Below are 20,501 nucleotides of genomic sequence, written 5' to 3' on the forward strand. Positions count from 1 at the left end.
AACACTATAATATCGGCTATTACTATTTAGTTTTTTCAAAATTTTTATTAATAAAAATAATGATATATTATTATATAATTAAATATTATTTTATTTTTAATTTTTAATGATTTAATTAGATAATAATACATTATTTATATATAAAATTGTATATATAAAATATTATTTAATTTTTATATGTCTCTCCTATTTTTCCTTGTAATCTTTAATATTAATGAAATATTTAATTACAATATGTTACAAGTTAGAGATAAGTTTGGACTTTTGAAGCGAACAAATTTCTAACCACCTTTTATCACACAAAACTGACAAAAAAATAATGTGGTAAAGTGCATTTTCCAGTATTGATATTTGAAATCATCCTGATTCGACTTACTGACAAAATAGTTACGCCGTGTCAGATGTTGGATGTACATCTGCGTTTACGTACGGTACAACATTGCGACAACAATTATGATTTATGCCGCAACTTAATTATCCTGCAACCGGCCGCTTCAGATTCACTCCACGAAATCTTAATTTTCTGTCACCCTATTTCAGCCAATAAAAATACAACACGACGCCGTGTAGGGTATTTTTGTCTATTCGAAAAATAATCAAGGTTATTTTTGTACATGAAAGTGAAAAATAATCAAGGTTATTTTTGTACATGAAAGTGAAACGCCGTGGCTGTAAGAATTCCAGGTATCCCGTTTACATTTTGTCAAACTACCACGTTTTTACTTCTATCTATCTTCACTTATAAAGCCTGAGAAAAACAAACAAATCGTCAGATGGACAAAAAAAAATTAAATAAGGTAAGCAGTATCTTATGTTATCTTTAAAATCTCGTCCATAGAATTGATTGAATCGAATTGTGTTTTTGGAGAAAATCGAACTTCTTAAACCGTCCAGTATTGAATTTGCTGAGCGGAGGAATCGAAATTTTTAGGAGGGAGGAAGAAAAATGTGGGGATTTGGAGGTAGGTATTACTGGGCAGGGAAAGAAAGCGGAGGGAAAAGAGAGGGGATAGTGGTGGTGTTCGCCTGGATGTCGAGTGAAGAGAGACACTTAAATCGCTATGTCCAGCTCTATTCATCTTTGAGATGGAATTCACTTGTTTGCCATTCTCAATTTCTCAACATGTAAGTTCAAATTCGCTATTAGACTGGTAATTTCTTATTTTATAGATGGTTTCTTCAGATACGAGATCAGAATTAGGTGTTTGAGGTTATCATTTTTGGGTGATTTTATTGTTTAATTCTTCGCGATCATGATGAATTGTTCGGATGGTTAGTTTTGATTTCGATATGTGTGTATTAATATGGGTGATTTTACATGCTTATTATCTAGATATTATGTTTTGGACAGTGAATCTTGAACTATGGCATGCGTGGGATTAGCTCTCTTTAATTCATATATGACAGAATAATATTGTAAAAGGAGTTTAATGACTGAATTATGTGCAGGTTCTTCCCTGAGAAGGCTGAAGCACTAGCATTTGACCTTCTCAAAGAACTTGTTGAGGTCAGTGCTATTACTTTTTTCCAAACTGTGATATGAAGAAATGTTAATGATTGATTAACTCAGTCTATTTATTTCGTTCTGGCTGAAACTTTGTAGAATTTAATCTTAGTTCTTCTCTAGCTTGAAATTTCTTCAATAGGTTCATGCATTGAACCGGCTAATTAATCTTTGTTTGGTTTTTATTGTGTGGAAAACAGGAACTAAAGGTTGGACCATGCCCTGTTGTCTTTGCATCTTTTTCTGGTGGTCCAAAGTCCTGCATGTATAAGGTTCTCCAGGTAATCATTTCCAAAGTTTTGGGATTACATTGTCATGCGGATGTGAAATGATTTTCTTTCTTGTCTTTGTGTAGGGCAAACCAGTGCATCATTCTTTAAATGTCTTTGGTGTAGCTATGAAGTGAATCCTTTTTTCTTCTTTTGCAGATAATCCAGGGTATATGTGAAGCAAAAGTGAATTCAGTATGTTGTTTTTTTTTTTCCTCTCTTTGAGGTTTTTACTAGATAGTTTTTATATTCTTCATCGGCGGGTTTACATATCCATGTCTATTGTTATGGTTTTTGAGAAGACTAATGTATTTCTTAAAAGAACAAACTAGCACGAAAAGGTTAAAGTTTCCATTTTATTCTCATTTCCCCTATGTTGGAATAACTCTTAAATAGTGGTGGCAAACAAATTTACACTTTTTATTTAATTTATTTGATTTCCTTCTTTATTGTTGTGTGTAGGATGAATGCCAACTGGTTAGGGACTGTTTATCAGGCTATATCTATGATTCTAGTCCAGTGGATTTTACTAGTGACTTGGGTGCTCGATTTGTTGTTCACCCAACTGTTCTGAATATGTCTCATCCACCGAGATTAGTCTCGTGGATAGCAAATGGTATTGCTTCTGGGCTTGATTCCCTCTTCCTTAATAGGTTTGAATCACACCGAGCTGAATATTGGCAGACTCTGTACTCATCTGTTGTAAGTAGAGAACAGATTGGTTGCTATCAAAAGTTTTCTTTTCTTTCCCTCTTCTATTTTATTCATTATCATTCTTATGCAGAACATGGGCGCTCCCTATCTAATTTTATGCTCAGAAAATGATAATCTTGCTCCTTACCAAGTTATCCATAATTTCTCTCAACGATTACGAGAACTTGGGGGAGATGTAAAACTTGTGAAATGGAATGACTCTTCTCATGTAGGTGTGTGTCTAAACTCTTTTTATCATGTTTAATCATGGTCATGCATGGCATGTTTGATATCTTCTGCTGAAATTTCTTTTGGGGTGCTTTAATTGTGAGGTCATATTATTGAAACCACATGGAGGTTATCTGTTTTTGCTGAGGGTTTGCACTTTCAATGCATTATGTGCAGTCATTGATGTTTACATTTTAGAGCAAAAATTTTGTGAATACACCTTTCCTGGGCCACGTTATAGACTGTTCCTGAACAATACTTGTGTTAAAGTTTTTCTTGATATGTTTTAGTGCCTGAACTAACAAATTTTATGGAGGGGATGCCTGTTTTGTATATAGAAAACTTGTAAAGAACATGTTATTTTGTTTTTTATTTTGTAATGAGTGTATAAAATGGCTATAATTTATATATGTAGTCTTGACTTATAAATAGGCTAATCATAGTCATTGTCTTACTTCTATCCTAGATTGTTAGCCTCTACTCTCTACTGTAGTATTGTTTAGAAATATTTCTACACACTGTCATCTATATATTTTAATCTTGTTTATTTAATTTAATACCACTCTAACAGGCCATTATCGGCATTATCCTATTGACTACAAGGCTGCTGTGACTGAGCTGCTAGGCAAGGCAGCTGCAGTTTATTCCCAACGGATTCAAAAACTTGAAGGAGAAAGAATGGCCTTGGAGGGAACACATGATAAGATGGCAAATCCCATATACAACCTGAGGAAGGCGGCATACAGCCCTACCCGAAGTTTTCGGGGAACTTCTCTTGTGCCAGTTGACCATTTCCTCATGCCCAGCTCAATGGAGTTTTATGATGGTAGAGATGTTGGGTCCATGCAAGATGAACACAAGGAGGGATTAATTCATCTGTCTAATCCACCAAGCATTAATGCTCACGGAGTTCTTGGTCAAATTCTTTTTGATGTTTGTGTTCCCAAAAATGTTGAAGGTTGGGACATAATGTCATCAGATTCCTTGAATGGACGCCGATATACTACAAGGAGGCATGCCCCGTTTAATCCTATCAAATGTATACGTCGCTGTAGATTATAATGTTTCACTGACAAGTTTTGGCGGAGACAGAATACGCAAAATCCAAATCTTGTACGAGTCACTTAATGGCAATGTCCTTGCTTCCAGCACCATGAATTTGAGTTAATAAAAAGACATGGGGCGTTTGACATGCATATGGTGATCATTCTGATTTGTTGTTTTTTGTAGGACAGTAAAAACACTACGAAGGCTTGCGCTTGTGGACTCTATTCTAACAGAATGTACAGTATTTAGAGGAAATGTTGTGACTTGATACTGGGTCTGGGTGTGTTGGAGATCATGTGACGGAAAAATGTTGAAGTCTGAATGTCTATCCAATAATTTGCAAGAGGAAAAATAACCATGGATACACCCATGGAAACTAACTCTTTGGTATATTATTGAGAAATCAAAACATTGATTAGCAATGGTGTGACTTGCATGAACTTCAACCATGAACCCAAGTCTTATAAAGTTTTAATATTTTACTAATTTTGTTAAGTTTTGGTTTCTATATCTTCCAAGTTGAGGTTAGTAAAATCATTAAAATTTTTACATTACAAATATCATTTAAATTAAATGAAAAATATATAATTATTATATGAAGTAAGTGAATATATATTTATTTATTTATTAAAATGAGGCCCTACATCATTCATGAGTCCATTACTATCTTGATGTAGTAGTGACCGAACTGCGTTTTGGGCTTGCACAATTAGCCAGAGTCGGCCATACCCCGAAGCCATCACTATGCTACCACTTCCATTGGTGCAGATATGAAAGTTCTTCTTGTTAATTGAGACTGTTAATGTGGATTATGATTAGCAATAGAATAAGGTTTCTCATGAACAGAGTAAAATAATTTATGCTGTGTTAATTTCCTGAATCTTTTTAGTTGCTGTCAATGATCCCATTTAGGGTGCTAGTTTATGGTGGTGGGTACGAAAGAAGTATTGTGTGCAAGATTAAATTCGAATCGAATTTAAATTCACCAAATTTATTTTAAAGTTGTTCAAGTTTAACTCATTTAAAGAAATCAAATTTAAAGCTCAGTTTAATATTACAACCGAACAAGAAATGATTACGATAATATTGTTTTAATACATATTAATCAAAATGATATTGTTTTAATCGATTTGTATTAAAAATTTTCAAATTCAAATTCGAATTTACTTGAATTAAGCTCATTTTCAAATACCAATACCATATTTTAGGTTTGATGCATTGATTGAACATGTGCAAAGTATCTCTTCATCCATTGTCAACTTATCATTCATGTAATTGATTTTAATATATTTATATTTCCAGATTTTGTAACTTAAATTTTCATGTTTTAAATATTTGTATGGCCAAAGGACTATTTTCAATCCAAAGTATGTTGTAATCCCAACTTTTCACTTGTGAATTATAAAAATCTCATTTACCCATCTATGGACGGTTAAAATTAATGTTTAAAGGATAAATTTTATCTATAATATTAAAAATAAATTAAAATTTAATATAGTTTCCCCTTAACATTTAAAAACTAAACCCTAAACCAAGTTTTAAAAAATAACATTCCTTCCCTAGGGTTTAGCTTTCAATCCCTGACGACAAAGTTTTTTAGAGACATCACCATGCTCTGACCGTCTCTCTTTTTTCCTTTGAAACGTCGGTTGGTCGAGATCTGGTATAAAAAGTTGAAGAGCTTTATTACCAGATCTCGACTGAACGATGTTTCAGAGGAGAAAAAAGAGACAATCGAAGCATGGTGATGCCTCTAGAAAGCTTTGTCGTCAGCGATGACGTCGGATTTGACATTGAAAATTGAAAGCTAAACCTTAGGGGGGGAATGCTATTTTTTAAAACTTGATTTAGGGAGAAATAGTTAGTTTTTAGGGGTTAGAGAGAAAAAAAGATATAATTTTAAGGAGTTAGAGTTTTATTAATTTTAACCGTTCATGAGTGAGTAAATAAAATTTTCAAAGTTGACAGGAGAATTTTGTGTTAATAGCATACTTTGGGTGGGATATAGTGCTTTGGCCTATTTGTATTATACGATTTCTTAATTTATGTATTAGCTTTTAATCAACATTTTAATTCAAACATTTTCCGATTTAGCTGTACAGAACTCTCAGCAGAGACCAATCAATCCATTCAATTGAGCTGGGGACACCCGGTGAAAGAGTATGAAGATTCTGGTGACTGGCGCCTCGGGTTATTTGGGGGGAAGACTGACCCACAGACTTCTCAGTGTAGGCCACACAGTGCGAGCCTTAGTGCGCCGCACCAGTGACATTTCCGCCCTTCCTTCTCCCATAGGAGACGAATGTTTCGAGCTTGCCTACGGTGATGTCACCGACTACGGGTCACTTCTAGATGCTTGCTCCGGTTGCCAAGTCATCTTCCACGTGGCCGCCGTTGTGGAGCCTTGGCTTCCCGATCCTTCTAAATTCTTCTCTGTAAGCTGAGTTGACTCACTTACATATTCGAACGCTGATTTCCATGTTCGTTTAATTGAATTGAGGCTTAATGTTATTTTTCTATTAGGTTAATGTAGGAGGATTAAAGAACGTAGTGGAAGCGAGCAAAGAGACGAAAACGATCCAAAAGATTGTCTACAGCTCGTCGTTCTTTGCTCTAGGGTCAACCGATGGATACGTCGCCGATGAGAATCAAGTACAAACATTTAACGAAGTAATTGATTAATGAATTAATTAATTTTGACACGATTGATGATGCTAAATGTTATTCGACGGCAGATTCATCCTGGAAAGTATTTCTGTACGGAGTATGAGAGGTCGAAGGCTGATGCTGATAAGATAGCGTTGCAAGCTGCAGCGGAAGGGTTACCAATAGTCCTGGTTTATCCTGGAGTTATCTATGGTCCGGGAAAGCTCACCACGGGTAACATGGTTGCCCAATTAGTAAGATTTTTCTTTCTTTAATGCTTCTTCTAGTGTTCTTAGATCTTGAAGCTGCACTTGTTTGCTCTAATTGACAGTTGACCTTGCTCTTGTGCCAACATGTGTGACGCAGTTAGTTCATTGCTTTAAAGGCCGAAAGACTTGTTCCCAACCAAGTGGATCGACTATCGGGAAGAAATCAGTTGTCAGATAGGAGAAAAAACCCTAGAAAAAAAGATATTACGTTTCAAACTTAAAAAAAATTTTGAACGAAAAATTATCGGATTTTTAAATTGAGTAAGGAAAATATAATAAAAGTTTAGTTTTTAAATTTTTTTTAGGTTAAATAATGGGTTTACATTTAATTCTAATTGAAACTTTTAACAAAAATTTACATATAAGTGTGTGTTTAAGGTTTTGATAGTTATAGAGTAAAACTTTCGAGTTTTACTATACCTTGAGTGGGAACGAGTCTTTTGGTCTACTTTAAAAAAGAAATTGTGACTTGAACGGATGATATAGTGTCAAGGGCTTCTGAATCTTAGAGGATTCTTTAGTTCTACACCATCTGAACTTTTTTGCATTAGGAAAATTATCAAGTTGCAAAAATCATATAGTAAACCTAGTTAGTACATATTATTTATGTATTAAATATGTTCAAAAAAATTTTTAAACCCAAAATATATTAAACGCATATTTAACGCCTTTCCTGTATTAAATGTAAATTATATGTTGTATTTTATGTTTACCGTATTTTTTAATTTTTAGCTAAACTTAAAGTAAAAAGTTGTCCATTTTATTTTCATTTACTTAGGAAAATGTCATTGCCATTTAAAAAAAATCTAACAATATTTATTTCTTAATTCTAAATCCTAATTTTGCGCTTTTTTCTTTGTGACCTATACAAAGATTCACTTTGATATGAAATATAAACTGATTCATTTGTTTGTTTTTATCAATTAATTGGTATATTATTTATTATACAAAAAATTTTGATTATGTATTATGTTATATTAGATTTAATAATTAATTAAATGCTTTACATTTGAATTATTATATTAATTTTTAATAGAAGATTTATGAAAAGTACTGAAATTATTATGATATTGCTGTATTTTTAAATATATATTATTGACGATATGTTGTATTAAATTCGTATTTACACATTTCGTACTTTTTCTAAATGCAAATTTTAAGGATTTTTTTTACAAACGTATTTTTCGCTGTATTGTTCCCATATAATTCGCGTATAATTTTTTTCCATTCCTGTATTTACTAATTAGGATAGCAAGAGCTTTAGATTTATCATATAATAGTGGATGATGCATTATATAATGAATGTTACAGTTGATCTGAAAATTATGTGGTGATCTATGTTCCTTGTACTTCTTTTTTGCTTGCTTTGTAATTTTTTCTATCTTTAGGAACCGAGTGGGTTGGCTTTATATTCTTGATGGGATTATATTTAAAAACGTCCTGCCGTTTTACCTGGTCCACTAAATTCATTTTCTTGATGTGATTTTAACTGATGCTTTGTCCTTTCAGATGATTGAACGCTTTAATGGACGTTTACCTGGCTACATAGGCTATGGAAATGATAAATTTTCCTTCTGTCATGTTGATGATGTTGTAGAAGGTCAAATTGCATCAATGGACAAAGGTAGACCTGGTGAAAGATATCTACTATCGGGAGAAAACACATCATTTGTGCATGTTTTCGACATGGCTGCGGTCATCACTGGAACAAAAAGGCCTAGATTTAGCATACCCCTCTTTTTGATTGAGGCTTATGGATGGATGTCAGTGTTCGTCTCTCGAATCACCGGAAAGCTTCCTCTCATCAGTTATCCAGTATGTTTCTGGTTCCTTCATGTTATTTGCTCGGAAGACCAATCCTTTTTGGCTAAGTTGACCATCGTTCACTATTCAATTCCTTGAGGGGAATTATTGCTTTGAAATATTTTTGCTGAAGTTCAAATAGTAATGGCTTTCGTATTAACTGCTGCAGCATTGAATAACATATAATTTATATATCGATTCTCCCATCTGCCATGTTGAATTTATTATTTGTGGCTGATCAATTTATTGCATCAACTTATTATTTTATCTCTATATGTTGTATATTTAGCGGGCTCACAGTGATTATTTTTGAGCAGACTGTGCATGTTTTAAGACACCAGTGGGCGTATTCTTGTGAGAAGGCTAAGGCAGAGTTGGGATACAACCCTCGGAGCTTGAAAGACGGACTAGTAGAGATGCTTCCCTGGTTGAGGAGCTTAGGCTCCATAAATTACTGAATTGTGAATAAACGTTGGCCGCCATCGGCCATCCCTATGTTGTTTCACTGCAGGGAAGGATTAATGTATTGTAAATGATATTTCTTTGACTGGTGTAAACAGACTACATCGCTTCTTTATACTGATGAGTAGATTTTACCTTATGGTGCTAGGTTTTTAATGGAATGTTGTGTTTAACAAAAAATTGAAAGAAAGATGGTCACTAATTATGGCCATCCGTACAATACCTGAAGTCTTATCATGTCTTCATTTCAAATTTTGAATTCAAACTGGTGTTTTATTGGCGGAAAACGTCAAGCCTGGAAGTGGTACCTTATAAAGGCCAAAAGATTTGTTCCCACCTAAGCTAGAGTGAAACTTTAAAATCTCACATTTCAAATTTTAACAATTCACACATTCATCAATGAGTTAATTTATGTTTAAAATTTTAGTTAAGGGTATTGTTAAAACCATTATTTGAAAAAAAAAATTTAAACTTTATCATATTTTCTTTTTCAAATTTAAAAATTTCATGATTTTTCTTTTATCTAAAACTTGAAAAATTAATAATACCATTAGGGTTTTGAAACTGTTTTTGAAGATAGTGAAGTTTGTTGTCTCCGATCACGTTGACTCTCTTTCTTGAGTTATTTCTTTTTATAGATCAAACCCTACCCATAGACGAAACTAATTTCTTCCAATAGAGAGGAAATTGATAGTTGGAGGTCTTAGACGACTATGTCATCTTTGTTGAGACCTCAGACAATTGTCTTTTTTTGATACAAAGACACTTCAATGAAGATGATTTTTTTTTGTTAGAGGAAATCAATTTCATCGTTGGATGAGATTTGATCAAAGAGAAGAGATAAGTCGAGAGAAAGTGCCAATGCTATCGGAGGCAACAAATTTTGTCATCTTCAATGATGATTTCAAAACTTTAAAGGGAAAATTGTTAATTTTCAAATTTTTAGAAAAAAATTGTTAGATTTTTAAATTGAAGTGAAAAAATATAATAAAATTTTAGTTTTTTTAACATTTTTTATTAAATGATAGTTTTATACTTAACTTTAACTAAAATTTTAAACAAAAATTAATTTATATATAAATTTTTAAATTTTTAAAAATTAAAAAACGATAACGTTAGACCTCACTTCAGGGGAGGGGAGGAGGAGTGGTTGAAGAAGTCTTTTGGCCCCTATAAAATTACGGATTCTGTCGTCAAATTATATAAATTAAAAAAAAATGAAAACGAAAATACAAATACTTGTTGTTTCCAGTGAGATTCCACCTGTGAGGTGGCTGAGTACTCACCTGCAACAGTATCGGTGCTCAAATAAGTGGGATTACAACGGTCGTCTGGGAGTTCAAAAACTTTCAGCCTTTCAAGTTGCCATTCTGACCCTCCCCTCCATTTTCTCAGAAATTAGAAACGAGTAAACCTTTCTGCTTGAGTCCTTTAGAAAATGGTGATGGGCAAGCCATCATATGAGGAATATCGTCTCAAAAGACTGGAAGAAAATAAGAAACGAATGGAAGCCCTCAATCTCCCCCGGCTCTCTCAAGCTCTCCGGAAAACCCCCTCTAACTCTTTGAAGCCCTCTCCGGTAATCGCAAACCTGAAACACCTCTTTTCATGCGTATAATTAGATAAGAAAAAAAAAGTACAATACAAATAGACGTGTCTTTATGTTTATCTGACTATGGTTTTGCTTAATTCATAGATGAAAAAGGTGAAACTTCGTACGGCTCAGAAGCAAATGGAAATGGTTGTAGTGAGGCGCTCAAGTCGCGTCGCCAACAAGACTGCCCCTGTTTACAGTGATGTAACCCATACATTTCTTTACCTATTTAGAATATTTTCCGTATAAATGATCAGAAGTAACTAACCATTGAAATGTTTGAATTTTCAACAGGTTGATCCTGTTCGCGTGGCGATACCTAGAAGGTACTCTTATAAAACTTTTGATTGTATGTTTTTTCTTGCAGAGTTTAACTGTTAACCGGATGGTGCAGAGTTTTTAAAAGCAGGGATTTGTCCAACCGCGTATATGCATCAGATGAAGCCAGAGCAGCGGCAATAGAAAAAGCAGAAAAGTTGGAATCAAGTTTAGAGTCTGATTATCCAATTTTTATCAAGTCCATGCTTCAATCGCATGTCACTGGCGGATTTTGGTTGGTAAGCATGCTGCTTCAATGGTTCCCAATGTTTTCTCTCTATTCATTTATTTTTGCAGTTTTCATTGTGATTCATAAAGAAGCGGAAACACAATGATGCTCCACTAAGTAGATCTCTTTTTCTCGAGCACAAAGTTAAATGATTTTATATCTCAAAAAGTTTTCTTTTCCTTTTCTTGATGCAATTTTAGCTTCGGTTGATAGTGGGTGATTAAAAAGCATGTTGTATAAAAAGAGAATAAACTCCCATTCAACCGCACAAACATGTTTTATAGAACAGAAGGTGCATAATCTACTTACTAAAATTGTAGATGAGTTCCCATGTCAGTTATTGGGCATTTGGGATATTCAAGTTTACTGATAGCTGCTAGTAGTATAGTTTCAAATAGAATTATAGAAGACTCAAATCTTGAGTAGAATCCTAGATTTATAACTGATTAGTCTTTTGGAAACAAGGGTTGAAGTTGAAATTGACAATAAATCAGTTGTTGTAATCGTATTGGTATATATATACAACAGGGCCTTCCTGTGTACTTCTGCAAGGAGAACCTTCCAAAGCGTGATGAAGTTATCACTTTGATAGATGAAGATGATAACGAGTATCCAACAATATATTTGGCCAGAAAAACAGGACTTAGTGGTGGATGGAAAGGATTTGCAGTCGCTCATAACTTGGTAGATGGGGATGCCTTAATTTTCCAGTTAGTTCAGCGCACAACATTCAAGGTAATCTTTAAATTATATTTGGAACTTCACAGGTCACAAAACTATATTTTTTTTCTATGTACTAAAAGGTATAGACTACCAACTCTTTTTATTATCATGCATTGTCTATATCTTATGTGAATAATCTGTTTCTTAAATTTTAAATCGGATATTTTGACATAGTATTTACCATATTTCATTTTTCAGGTGTACATTATAAGGGTGAATGGTTCTGAACAAAGGAAGAATCTGCCACTGCCAAGCTCTGAGTCTTAGGGAGTTGTATATTGGACTCTGTCCAACCAATTTAGGTAACAACTTCGGAATAATATATAACTATTATGTTTGACTTATTCTATTTTGTATCCATTAGTTCGATAAAATTAAAAGAACAGGCATGAACTTACAACCAACTTTAATGAAAATTGAAGATGTCCTATAATATTTGTGAATTTGTTTATTATTCATATTGTCAGTCTTGGAGGTTAGTACCTAACGTAATATAAACAACCAAATCAGGAACCTTGAAAATATCCATATTGTCTCAACTGCCTATTGGTAATTTTTGGTTTGCATTATATGCTATCAGATATTGGAGATTTATTGAAGGTTTCAAAGGGTTCATTGTCCTTTTTATGGTTCCGGTGACACTTGATGATGCTTTTTCCTTGTTAAAATCATATTTGATCTTTTTATACTATTTCATGTATGATCAATGTGATATTTGTTTGACATATGTACTGACAACTAGACTTTGTCGTAGTTGAGAAAGGATGATCTTAGTTTACTAGTTAAAAAAAAGACTGCTGAGGGTCCAAGGCTGTGATATGGTGTGATTGTGATGATGATAGAGTAAAGTTTCCTACCTATAGCCCCCTGCATCAGTGGCAGTGCTTGCCTTGTCTGACTTTCTTTAAGCATTCTGCTTTTAAATTCATGCTCTTTAATGATATTATCTGCAGATTAAATGTTTCATGGTGATTTATATGCAGGCATGCCTCCTTTGTAAAATATGACCCTCTTCATCTTAATTATTTGTTTCATTCTCTCCAACATTGAATTGCCTTTGTTTATTTATCTTTGTTTCAGGCAACAGACTGTGTTTAATCGGTCCATATTCTTGCTTGAGTTTTGTCCAGCATTTATCCTGTGGGTCAGAAAAGTAGCCGCCCCGTGTTCACAGTTATTGACTTATCTAACATTAATAGAGGTTCTAATCTATATTTTGTTGATTTAGATGTGCTGTAATATGTTCATGAGAGACAAATGATTCATCAAGTCCCAATCACATCAATTTACAAGAGCCAATGAGCTCAACAGTCTGGAGTCTGCTGCCGCTAATTTTATCCCCTAGTTTCTTTCATTCCATGTTGTATTTGTGTTTTGTTTCTTCTATGGAGACAACTTAATTGATAACGTTTACCAGTTGAAATTGCAAGAGCAAAAGCTGAAAAAGCCATAAAAGCCTGCTGGGATGGAGCAAGTCTTCATAACCATTTGTCCAGAATCAAACCCAGTAAGCAAGGTAGATGCAAGACTGTGATAATAACTGGTGATCTTGATAGTTAATTTTTGTCAAAAGTTTGCACTCAATGACAGCAACCCAACCCACATTGCTTCCACCTTTTTCCTTTGCGGCCAACATTGTTAAATATAATATCCATGTGGGGTGCCATGACTAACTGCACTTCCCTGGTTAATGCGATGTGGTGAGCTGTAACGAGTAGCCGGCAGTTGTTGATAGCAGCACTTGCTGCTCCAAATGTAAACCCAGCTGGACCCTTTCCAGCTTTTATGCTTCTTCTAAATTGGAACCTGCCTTGAACTTACCTTCCTTTAATCAACCCTAACTGAAGGGTATTCAAATTATGTATGGTTTAGGTATTATTTTATTTTTATTTTAAAATTAATATTTAATTAAATATTCAAGGCCTTGCATCCCTAGAAATCTAGACCGTTGATTTTGTTTAACCTTCGTTGGCTCCCCTTATTTAAGCTAACCAGGAGCTTCGCTGGCTCAAGTTGATGGGAGCATCTTAATAACATAGTTATTTTACGCGGAGTTTTGTCTGATAACCTCTATTTCAAGACATATTTAATTCAACACGCGCCTTTCCTTCACGCGCTGTCTCATTCGATAATGGCTGTCCACTCGCATTTCCTGAAGAATAACTGGCGCCGAGAATTCCGCGGTCTTCCAACTGGAAGGTCAGAGGGTGGGTTAGGTTACAAAAAGACTTGACCCACGATGTAACAAGTGGGTCAACTGGGCTCAGGGCCCAAAAGACCCCACCGTTCAAACGGGATTTGACAAATCACAACTACGTGACATTAAGCTTTGATTAAGAAGCAAATAATCTAATTTATTAATATTAATAACCGGCTAGAAAGGGTTTTATATTTTTGCATGTCCCTCCGACTCGTAAGGATTAATATTAGACTGGGTCACAATTAATTTTAATTGTCCTTTTTGGATTTTCCTAATCCTTAACCGGCGCCACCCTAAAAATGGAAATAAAATATAATGTATCTTTGTCTCAATTGCTCGATGTTGGACCCACCCTTCAATCCAACGGTTGAGAAAGCGCCTACAAACTGTACTACAGCGGCTTAAAAACGGCTTTTGGGCGCCGAACGTAAAGAACGGTGCGTTTTTGTCATTTCAGTGAAAATCAAAAACGGAAAATAAAAGAGGAAATTTTGAGGATGACAGCTTCAATTGCGCTAAAAAATTGTTTTTGTTTTTGTCTCGTGTCAACAACAATGGAAGTTCTGCAGAAGGCCGGATCACAGCAACTCATCTGTCTCAACATCTCTTATTTTTCTCTTCCCGCGTAATCGCCGTCGCATTTCCCTACGATTGTTTCTCTCCTTGTAAATTCTCTTTCTAATTTCTCGATTCGTATCATTGTTAGAGCATTCGACTTCAAACTCTTTAATGATCACCATTGATGTTGATCTTTCTTTATTCTTTTTTTTTTCCCTCTTCTGATTTGGATTTATTTTATTTAACTGCCTGTGATCTTCCCTTAGTCATGTCCTTCCCAGCGGCGAATCTGATGATCTGTTTTTGTAAATGTTTGGGTTGATGATTAGGTGTGGACAAGTAGAGAAGTGGATGCATTCTCGCTGAAGAAGCTGTGATTGTTAAAGAATTAAAAAACTGAAAAATGTCGGGTAAGAACGATCATCACACGGTCCCTCTTTCGGTGCTGCTAAAACGTGAACTGGCCAATGAGAAGATTGAGAAACCAGAGATTGTACATGGTCAGGCTAGTCAAAGCAAGAAAGGAGAGGACTTTACGCTGCTTAAAAACGAATGCCAAAGAGCAATGGGTGATGGAGTCACCACGTTTTCTGTATATGGGGTATTGTTTTCGAAATCCTTTAATTCGATGGATTTGTGCTTATATGAAATTTGTAAATTCTTTGATTTTGGATGGAAACTAAGTTGATTTTTTGGTGGAATGAATTTACTTAAAAGTTTGCATTTCACATGTTTAAACCTGACGTATTGGAGTACATGTCTGATACGTGATAGATGAGATACATTGGAGTATTGAATGTTCTAGAACTCAGTTACATGCGGGAAACACAAGGCTTGACTACATGATAGGGATCATTAGACATGCTTAGGTAGGTCTATTTATCTTTTGTAGTTTTTCTAGGCGAGGATTTTCAGGATCTTGCCAAAGTTAATCGAGGTAACCACAAGTGATACTGCTTCTAAGCTATGGTTGATGTAGTTTTTGATATCTTTTTCTTTGTTCTGCCTAATCTATCTGTAGCTTTTATTATTATTTTATTCTTGCCTTTAACTTATAATAGAAAGTTACGTTTATACCATGTTTTGTAGCTATTTGATGGACACAATGGATCTGCAGCTGCCATTTACACAAAGGAAAATCTATTAAAAAATGTTTTGAGTGCTATTACTTCAGAGCTTAATCGAGATGAATGGATAGCAGCACTTCCACGAGCCATGGTTGCGGGCTTTGTTAAAACGGATAAAGATTTTCAACAGAAAGGTAAGAAGAGCATATTTGATCATAGCATGTGATGTGCAGTAAATTTTGGTCAAACATGCACAATAGTGCCTTACATGTTCATTCATGCCAACAGACATATGCTGATATGTTTGTGAGTCACATTGTAGCCTCTGTCTCAACAAAGACCTTTACTATTGTTACAATCATGGATTTCAAAACCTGTGCAAATCCAATATATGTTATTGCAAAATTTTTAAACTAAACATGTGGGACATTTATATGAAACCCAAGTTTAAATACATGCTTAACTTAAGAGGGATTTTCAATGGTTTTCTTGTAATATCCATTCATCATCAAGCACTATCTATAATCTATGTAAAAAGTGTTGGCAGGGGCAATTGTCCATATGACAACATTGTGATAAAAAGAAGTTTTGACCACTGTTATTTGAACCTGCCTTCTTTAGATCAATATGCAGATTTCTTATATCACTGCTCTACAGAATGTGTGCAAATTTATTGGTCTATTTTTGGTATATTAGTTATATGGCATTAGATCAACCCAAATGTGATGTGGGGGTAGTAAGATTAGTATAGCTCGTTAGGTTACTCTATAAACCACTCGTGGTTATGATGATTTATACTTCTGAATTGACTATTTATTTGGAGTTCTTTTCTTGGATGTGCAGTTTTGAAATCCACATCTTCTTGAAATCTGCTAGGTTCATACTTCTGTGATCTTTACATGATATAGTTGCATTTTTGGTGTCTGGTTATAGGGCTTTAGTCATTGCATTGAGCACTCTCTTTTATATTGTTTTTCGTCAGTACAAAATGCCTTTCTGTTTCTTTATTTTATATTATTTTATTTTGCTATACGCTGTAAGTTGCAGACATGATATTTATACTATTTGTGGATTACCTTCTCAGCACGGACATCAGGAACAACTGTCACCTTTGTAATAATAGAAGGATGGGTTATAACTGTTGCATCTGTTGGTGATTCCCGTTGTATACTTGAATCTGCTGAAGGCGATATCTATTACCTGTCTGCAGATCATAGGCTTGAATTCAATGAAGAAGAGTAAGTTATTTATACAATGATTCATGATACGCATAACAGTTAATCTTGACAATCATGGCTTTAAGTTCTTATTTTCATGTGTATTTTTAGGAGGGACCGCATCACTGCTAGTGGGGGTGAAGTGGGTCGGCTCAATGCTGGTGGTGGTGCTGAGGTAAATGTTCTTCACATTAGAATTATGCTCTTTGAAGTAGTATATTCTGGACATACCTCAAATTGATTTAGCTACCAGACTTGAAAATAAGATTTTAACAGCAAGCTGGCTCACTCACCTATGTCAGTTGACCCTTAAGTAATCATATTTCTGGAGAAAATTTCAAATTGATGATGCCTATATCCTGCTTATATTGCCATAGATTGATTTCCCTTAATTGAAAATATTCAAATGTTCATAAGCAAAATATTTTCTGATAAAATTTATAGATATGAAGGCTTTCAACTGAAGTGCTATTCATTTGCAGATTGGTCCTTTGAGATGTTGGCCTGGTGGTCTATGTCTTTCACGATCTATTGGAGACATGGATGTTGGCGAGTTCATTGTTCCTGTTCCTTATGTAAAGCAAGTGAAGGTTTGTTCTTCATGCTGTCATCTGTAGAGTATAACTGATGGATTGCAGCAATTTTCTTTACATTTTTCGCTCCCCCTTGTCGCCTTGAATATGGTTGGAGGATTCCATGTGTTTCTCCTTTCCTTCTTCTATGTTGGCAATTTGCACCTGTCCAGTCTGAGTTTCAGGATCATTTTTAAGCATATAAGTTTCTATGAAGACCTTTTGGTACATCTCTGCCTTGAGCATTATTATTGTAACGTTTGGTTGTACTTGTTGAACTGGGGCCAAAAGAATGAATATAAATAATTCAATTTTTTAATTTTCTTTTTTCTAACATATTTCATAGGAGTTTGTGGTAAAAACTTTTTAAATAATGGATTTTCTAGATGATTGTCACAATTTCAAGTTCTATATTTCCAAGATAGATCATGAGAGGGATCTCAGAAATAAACTTACTGTTTTGAGGATTTCAATCTTTCTGCCACTTTGGATCCAGTTGTAAAGTTTTTATTTCCCCTGTTATGTGCAAGTCAGTTCTACTTTTGCCAGCTAGGGCTTGTAGCTTAATTCAGTGGGGATTGAGCTATTATTTGTAGTATTTTAGAGAAGTCCTCTCAGGAAAAAAGAAGGTTAAGTACATATTTAGATGCCAACAGCTGCAAGTGCAGAACATTGTAGCTGTTTTCTGAGTCATCACCATTTTCCATTTCTTGGGTCATGTTGCTTGAACAACTTATGATTAGAAGTTTAACTGTTGATATAAATTTTTTTCTGGAGGTGTAAACTAAGCTATCATTTCTATAAATAGATGGGGGCATTTGAGTGTGGGTTTTTAGTGAAAAAAATCAGAGGATTAATTCAAGTTTTTTCTTTTCCTTTATTTCAGGATTAGAATAATGATTAATTAGGATAATAATTTATTAATAATAATTAACATTTGACGGAGAGTAGGATGGAATTAGGCTATTAGAAGAATAAAAGGAGGCAGCTGGATGGAGGGAGGAGGAAAGGAAAAATATTGTATAAGGTTTTGGGCAGCCTTTGGCTGATTGGGAGGCTATGCTCTTGGGAGGAGTTGACGCCTCTTGTTGCTAATATTGTTGATGTTAGAGTGTTTGGATTGACTTGTGTAGGTTCCTATCACTTTACAATTTTTTTCCTTTTTTGCAGTTGTCTACAGCTGGTGGTAGACTTGTAATATCAAGTGATGGTGTTTGGGATAATTTATCAGCAGAAATGGCCCTTGATTGCTGTCGTGGGATGCCAGCAGAAGCTGCAGCTGCCCAAATTGTCAAAGTATGTAATTCAAAGCATTTTCGGAAAATTTCCTCTTCAATCTCTGTTTGGCAATAACGATAACTGCAGCAATGATCCTTGCGCCAGATCTCTCTGGCCCTGGCACATTTAGCTTTGAGATTCCCCAGATTCCGATGTTATGCTGACTTATTTTGTTTATCCAACTAAATCTCCTTGTGCAGGAAGCTTTACAAGCAAAGGGGCTTCGAGATGACACAACCTGCATTGTGGTTGATATATTACCACAGGAGAAGCCATCAGCTCCTGTGCCCCAACCAAAGAAGCAGGGAAAAGGAAAGCTTAAGTCAATGTTTCGCAGAAAGACCTCTGAATCAACTTCTACAGTGGGAAAAGAATATGTTGAGCCAGATGTAGTAGAGGAATTATTTGAGGAAGGATCTGCTATGCTTTCAGAAAGGTTTGTGCTGTGGAGATCATCAAATTATCTTAAATTGTTTCTTAGATCTCCATAATAGGCATCATATGATCAGTGTTTCTCTTCATTGCTTAAATTTAATTTGCTGTTGTGTCAGTGAAATTATATGATTATAATTGGCAAAACTGTCTGTGCTTTTGGATTGGTCATGATTGTTTGTAGTTTGTAACAAAAGGGATGTTTTTGTCGGTGCAGGTTGGATTCAAAATACCCGCTATGCAACATGTTTAAGCTGTTTAAGTGTGCAGTCTGTCAAGTGGAGATGAAACCTGAAGAGGGTGTTTCAATACATGGTACATCTCATTCAGGGAAGCTGCGTCCCTGGGATGGCCCTTTCCTTTGTTTAAGCTGCCAAGAGAAGAGAGAAGCTATGGAAGGAAAAAGACCATCAGGAGGTATATCATCTTTCTCTCACTTGCTCTCTCTCTATCACTCAGCATTAAGTACCTTTGTTGCTAAAGCTTCTTAATTAATAGATTTTATTTATTTTTTGCTATTTCAGAAAGACATGGTAGTGACAGTGACTAGCCTGCCTCTTCAATTAAATTTGCATTTTGTGAGCTCTAACAATTGTTTAAAAGTTGTTCAAAATGGGAATATGGAGCTTTTTCACAATACGGAATCCCTTCAGTTTCTCTTGGGGTTTTGGTTTTTTGATCCAGCATTAACTTCAGGACCAATACACCTCTCCTTGTAACGATTCCATGATTCAAGTGGTAAGATTCAAATGAAGAGTGCACTTCAGATATCTGTTTTCTGACTTTAAAAAAATCGTGCTTCCCCTCCCATAAACTCACGAATGCATAGTGACACATTGGTGGTTATTTAGTTTTCTGTCTGGATCCATTGTATACTAGTCACTGGTCCATAGAGCTAACAGTGAATTATAGCGGCCTTAAGTGCGATCTTATACTAGGGAATTTCATGACTTTCAAATTTGTTGAAAATCAGGGAAAACCGTGAGCTTAGATTGCTGAATGAATCTGTTCATGTAGCATTAATCTAATTTGATATTTGTTTGACAAGTTGGAACTTGAACCTTCGAAATAGAAACTCGGAAATTACAATTTCTTTTTCATTTTTTTCCCCAGAAACTTGTCTTTATTCTTTATTATCAGTGAATTTTTTTTTCTGTTGTATAATTTGTAAGTGGGCTTGAAGCTATGTCACATTCTGTTAATAAATAAATCTTACTTCACAACTATGGTTTGCCAGCTATTTGTTTATAATAAGAAATTGAGTGGCCAGTGGGAAAAGTAGAAAAGAGAAAAGGTTTGAGTGAGAGATATTTGTTTTATTTTGTGTATTTCCCCCCCTTCATTTCCTCTTATCTTGAGAAAAATTTCAAGTGGCGTAGTGGCAAAGATGAG

General features: G+C 34.8%; 4 protein-coding genes across 5 annotated transcripts; all 4 read left to right on the top strand.

Moving 5' to 3' along the window:
* The first annotated feature begins 761 nt into the window (after window positions 1–761).
* On the top strand, window positions 762–3,996 carry LOC123230168. The gene is made up of 7 exons (XM_044656315.1): window positions 762–1,125; window positions 1,450–1,507; window positions 1,705–1,785; window positions 1,933–1,968; window positions 2,236–2,475; window positions 2,558–2,699; window positions 3,266–3,996. Exons 1-7 carry the CDS (start codon window positions 947–949, stop codon window positions 3,754–3,756), a joined length of 1,227 nt encoding a protein of 408 aa, XP_044512250.1. The 5' UTR covers window positions 762–946; the 3' UTR covers window positions 3,757–3,996.
* Window positions 3,997–5,787: 1,791 nt separating this feature from the next.
* On the top strand, window positions 5,788–9,060 carry LOC123228976 (putative dihydroflavonol 4-reductase). Its single transcript, XM_044654512.1, has 5 exons — window positions 5,788–6,176; window positions 6,265–6,393; window positions 6,477–6,641; window positions 8,166–8,471; window positions 8,777–9,060. The coding sequence occupies exons 1-5, from the start codon at window positions 5,904–5,906 to the stop codon at window positions 8,915–8,917; spliced, it is 1,014 nt and encodes a 337-aa protein (XP_044510447.1). The 5' UTR covers window positions 5,788–5,903; the 3' UTR covers window positions 8,918–9,060.
* A 1,112-nt stretch (window positions 9,061–10,172) lies between these two features.
* On the top strand, window positions 10,173–13,139 carry LOC123229197 (B3 domain-containing protein At5g42700). Of its 2 annotated transcripts, XR_006504811.1 has the most exons (8): window positions 10,173–10,500; window positions 10,618–10,719; window positions 10,810–10,841; window positions 10,910–11,072; window positions 11,591–11,797; window positions 11,984–12,087; window positions 12,866–12,912; window positions 12,957–13,139. XR_006504811.1 is itself a non-coding variant. In XM_044654839.1 (7 exons), the coding sequence occupies exons 1-6, from the start codon at window positions 10,360–10,362 to the stop codon at window positions 12,050–12,052; spliced, it is 714 nt and encodes a 237-aa protein (XP_044510774.1). In that variant the 5' UTR covers window positions 10,174–10,359; the 3' UTR covers window positions 12,053–12,087; window positions 12,866–13,139. The 2 variants fall into 2 exon arrangements, 1 of the variants encoding a protein (XP_044510774.1); XM_044654839.1 differs by having other exon boundaries at window positions 10,174–10,500; window positions 12,866–13,139.
* A 1,279-nt stretch (window positions 13,140–14,418) lies between these two features.
* On the top strand, window positions 14,419–20,209 carry LOC123229490 (probable protein phosphatase 2C 12). The gene is made up of 10 exons (XM_044655337.1): window positions 14,419–14,650; window positions 14,873–15,144; window positions 15,633–15,804; window positions 16,695–16,848; window positions 16,939–17,002; window positions 17,310–17,417; window positions 18,570–18,695; window positions 18,878–19,113; window positions 19,327–19,526; window positions 19,634–20,209. The coding sequence occupies exons 2-10, from the start codon at window positions 14,947–14,949 to the stop codon at window positions 19,657–19,659; spliced, it is 1,284 nt and encodes a 427-aa protein (XP_044511272.1). The 5' UTR covers window positions 14,419–14,650; window positions 14,873–14,946; the 3' UTR covers window positions 19,660–20,209.
* The last annotated feature ends 292 nt before the right edge of the window (window positions 20,210–20,501 follow it).

Source organism: Mangifera indica, chromosome 11 (assembly GCF_011075055.1).
Source record: "Mangifera indica cultivar Alphonso chromosome 11, CATAS_Mindica_2.1, whole genome shotgun sequence".
NCBI classification, from domain to species: Eukaryota; Viridiplantae; Streptophyta; class Magnoliopsida; order Sapindales; family Anacardiaceae; genus Mangifera; species Mangifera indica.

Bases quoted from the DNA above. Each gene is read 5' to 3' on its own strand.
- LOC123230168 (XM_044656315.1), top strand. From the start codon at position 947: ATGTGGGGATTTGGAGGTAGGTATTACTGGGCAGGGAAAGAAAGCGGA. The intron at 1,126-1,449 runs GTAAGTTCAAAT...AATTATGTGCAG, and splicing joins CATTCTCAATTTCTCAACAT to GTTCTTCCCTGAGAAGGCTG. The intron at 1,969-2,235 runs GTATGTTGTTTT...TGTTGTGTGTAG, and splicing joins GTGAAGCAAAAGTGAATTCA to GATGAATGCCAACTGGTTAG.
- LOC123228976 (XM_044654512.1), top strand. From the start codon at position 5,904: ATGAAGATTCTGGTGACTGGCGCCTCGGGTTATTTGGGGGGAAGACTG. The intron at 6,177-6,264 runs GTAAGCTGAGTT...TTTTTCTATTAG, and splicing joins ATCCTTCTAAATTCTTCTCT to GTTAATGTAGGAGGATTAAA. The intron at 6,394-6,476 runs GTACAAACATTT...ATTCGACGGCAG, and splicing joins ACGTCGCCGATGAGAATCAA to ATTCATCCTGGAAAGTATTT.
- LOC123229490 (XM_044655337.1), top strand. From the start codon at position 14,947: ATGTCGGGTAAGAACGATCATCACACGGTCCCTCTTTCGGTGCTGCTA. The intron at 15,805-16,694 runs GTAAGAAGAGCA...TTACCTTCTCAG, and splicing joins TAAAGATTTTCAACAGAAAG to CACGGACATCAGGAACAACT. The intron at 17,003-17,309 runs GTAAATGTTCTT...ATTCATTTGCAG, and splicing joins ATGCTGGTGGTGGTGCTGAG to ATTGGTCCTTTGAGATGTTG.
- LOC123229197 (XM_044654839.1), top strand. From the start codon at position 10,360: ATGGTGATGGGCAAGCCATCATATGAGGAATATCGTCTCAAAAGACTG. The intron at 10,501-10,617 runs GTAATCGCAAAC...CTTAATTCATAG, and splicing joins ACTCTTTGAAGCCCTCTCCG to ATGAAAAAGGTGAAACTTCG. The intron at 11,073-11,590 runs GTAAGCATGCTG...TATATACAACAG, and splicing joins TCACTGGCGGATTTTGGTTG to GGCCTTCCTGTGTACTTCTG.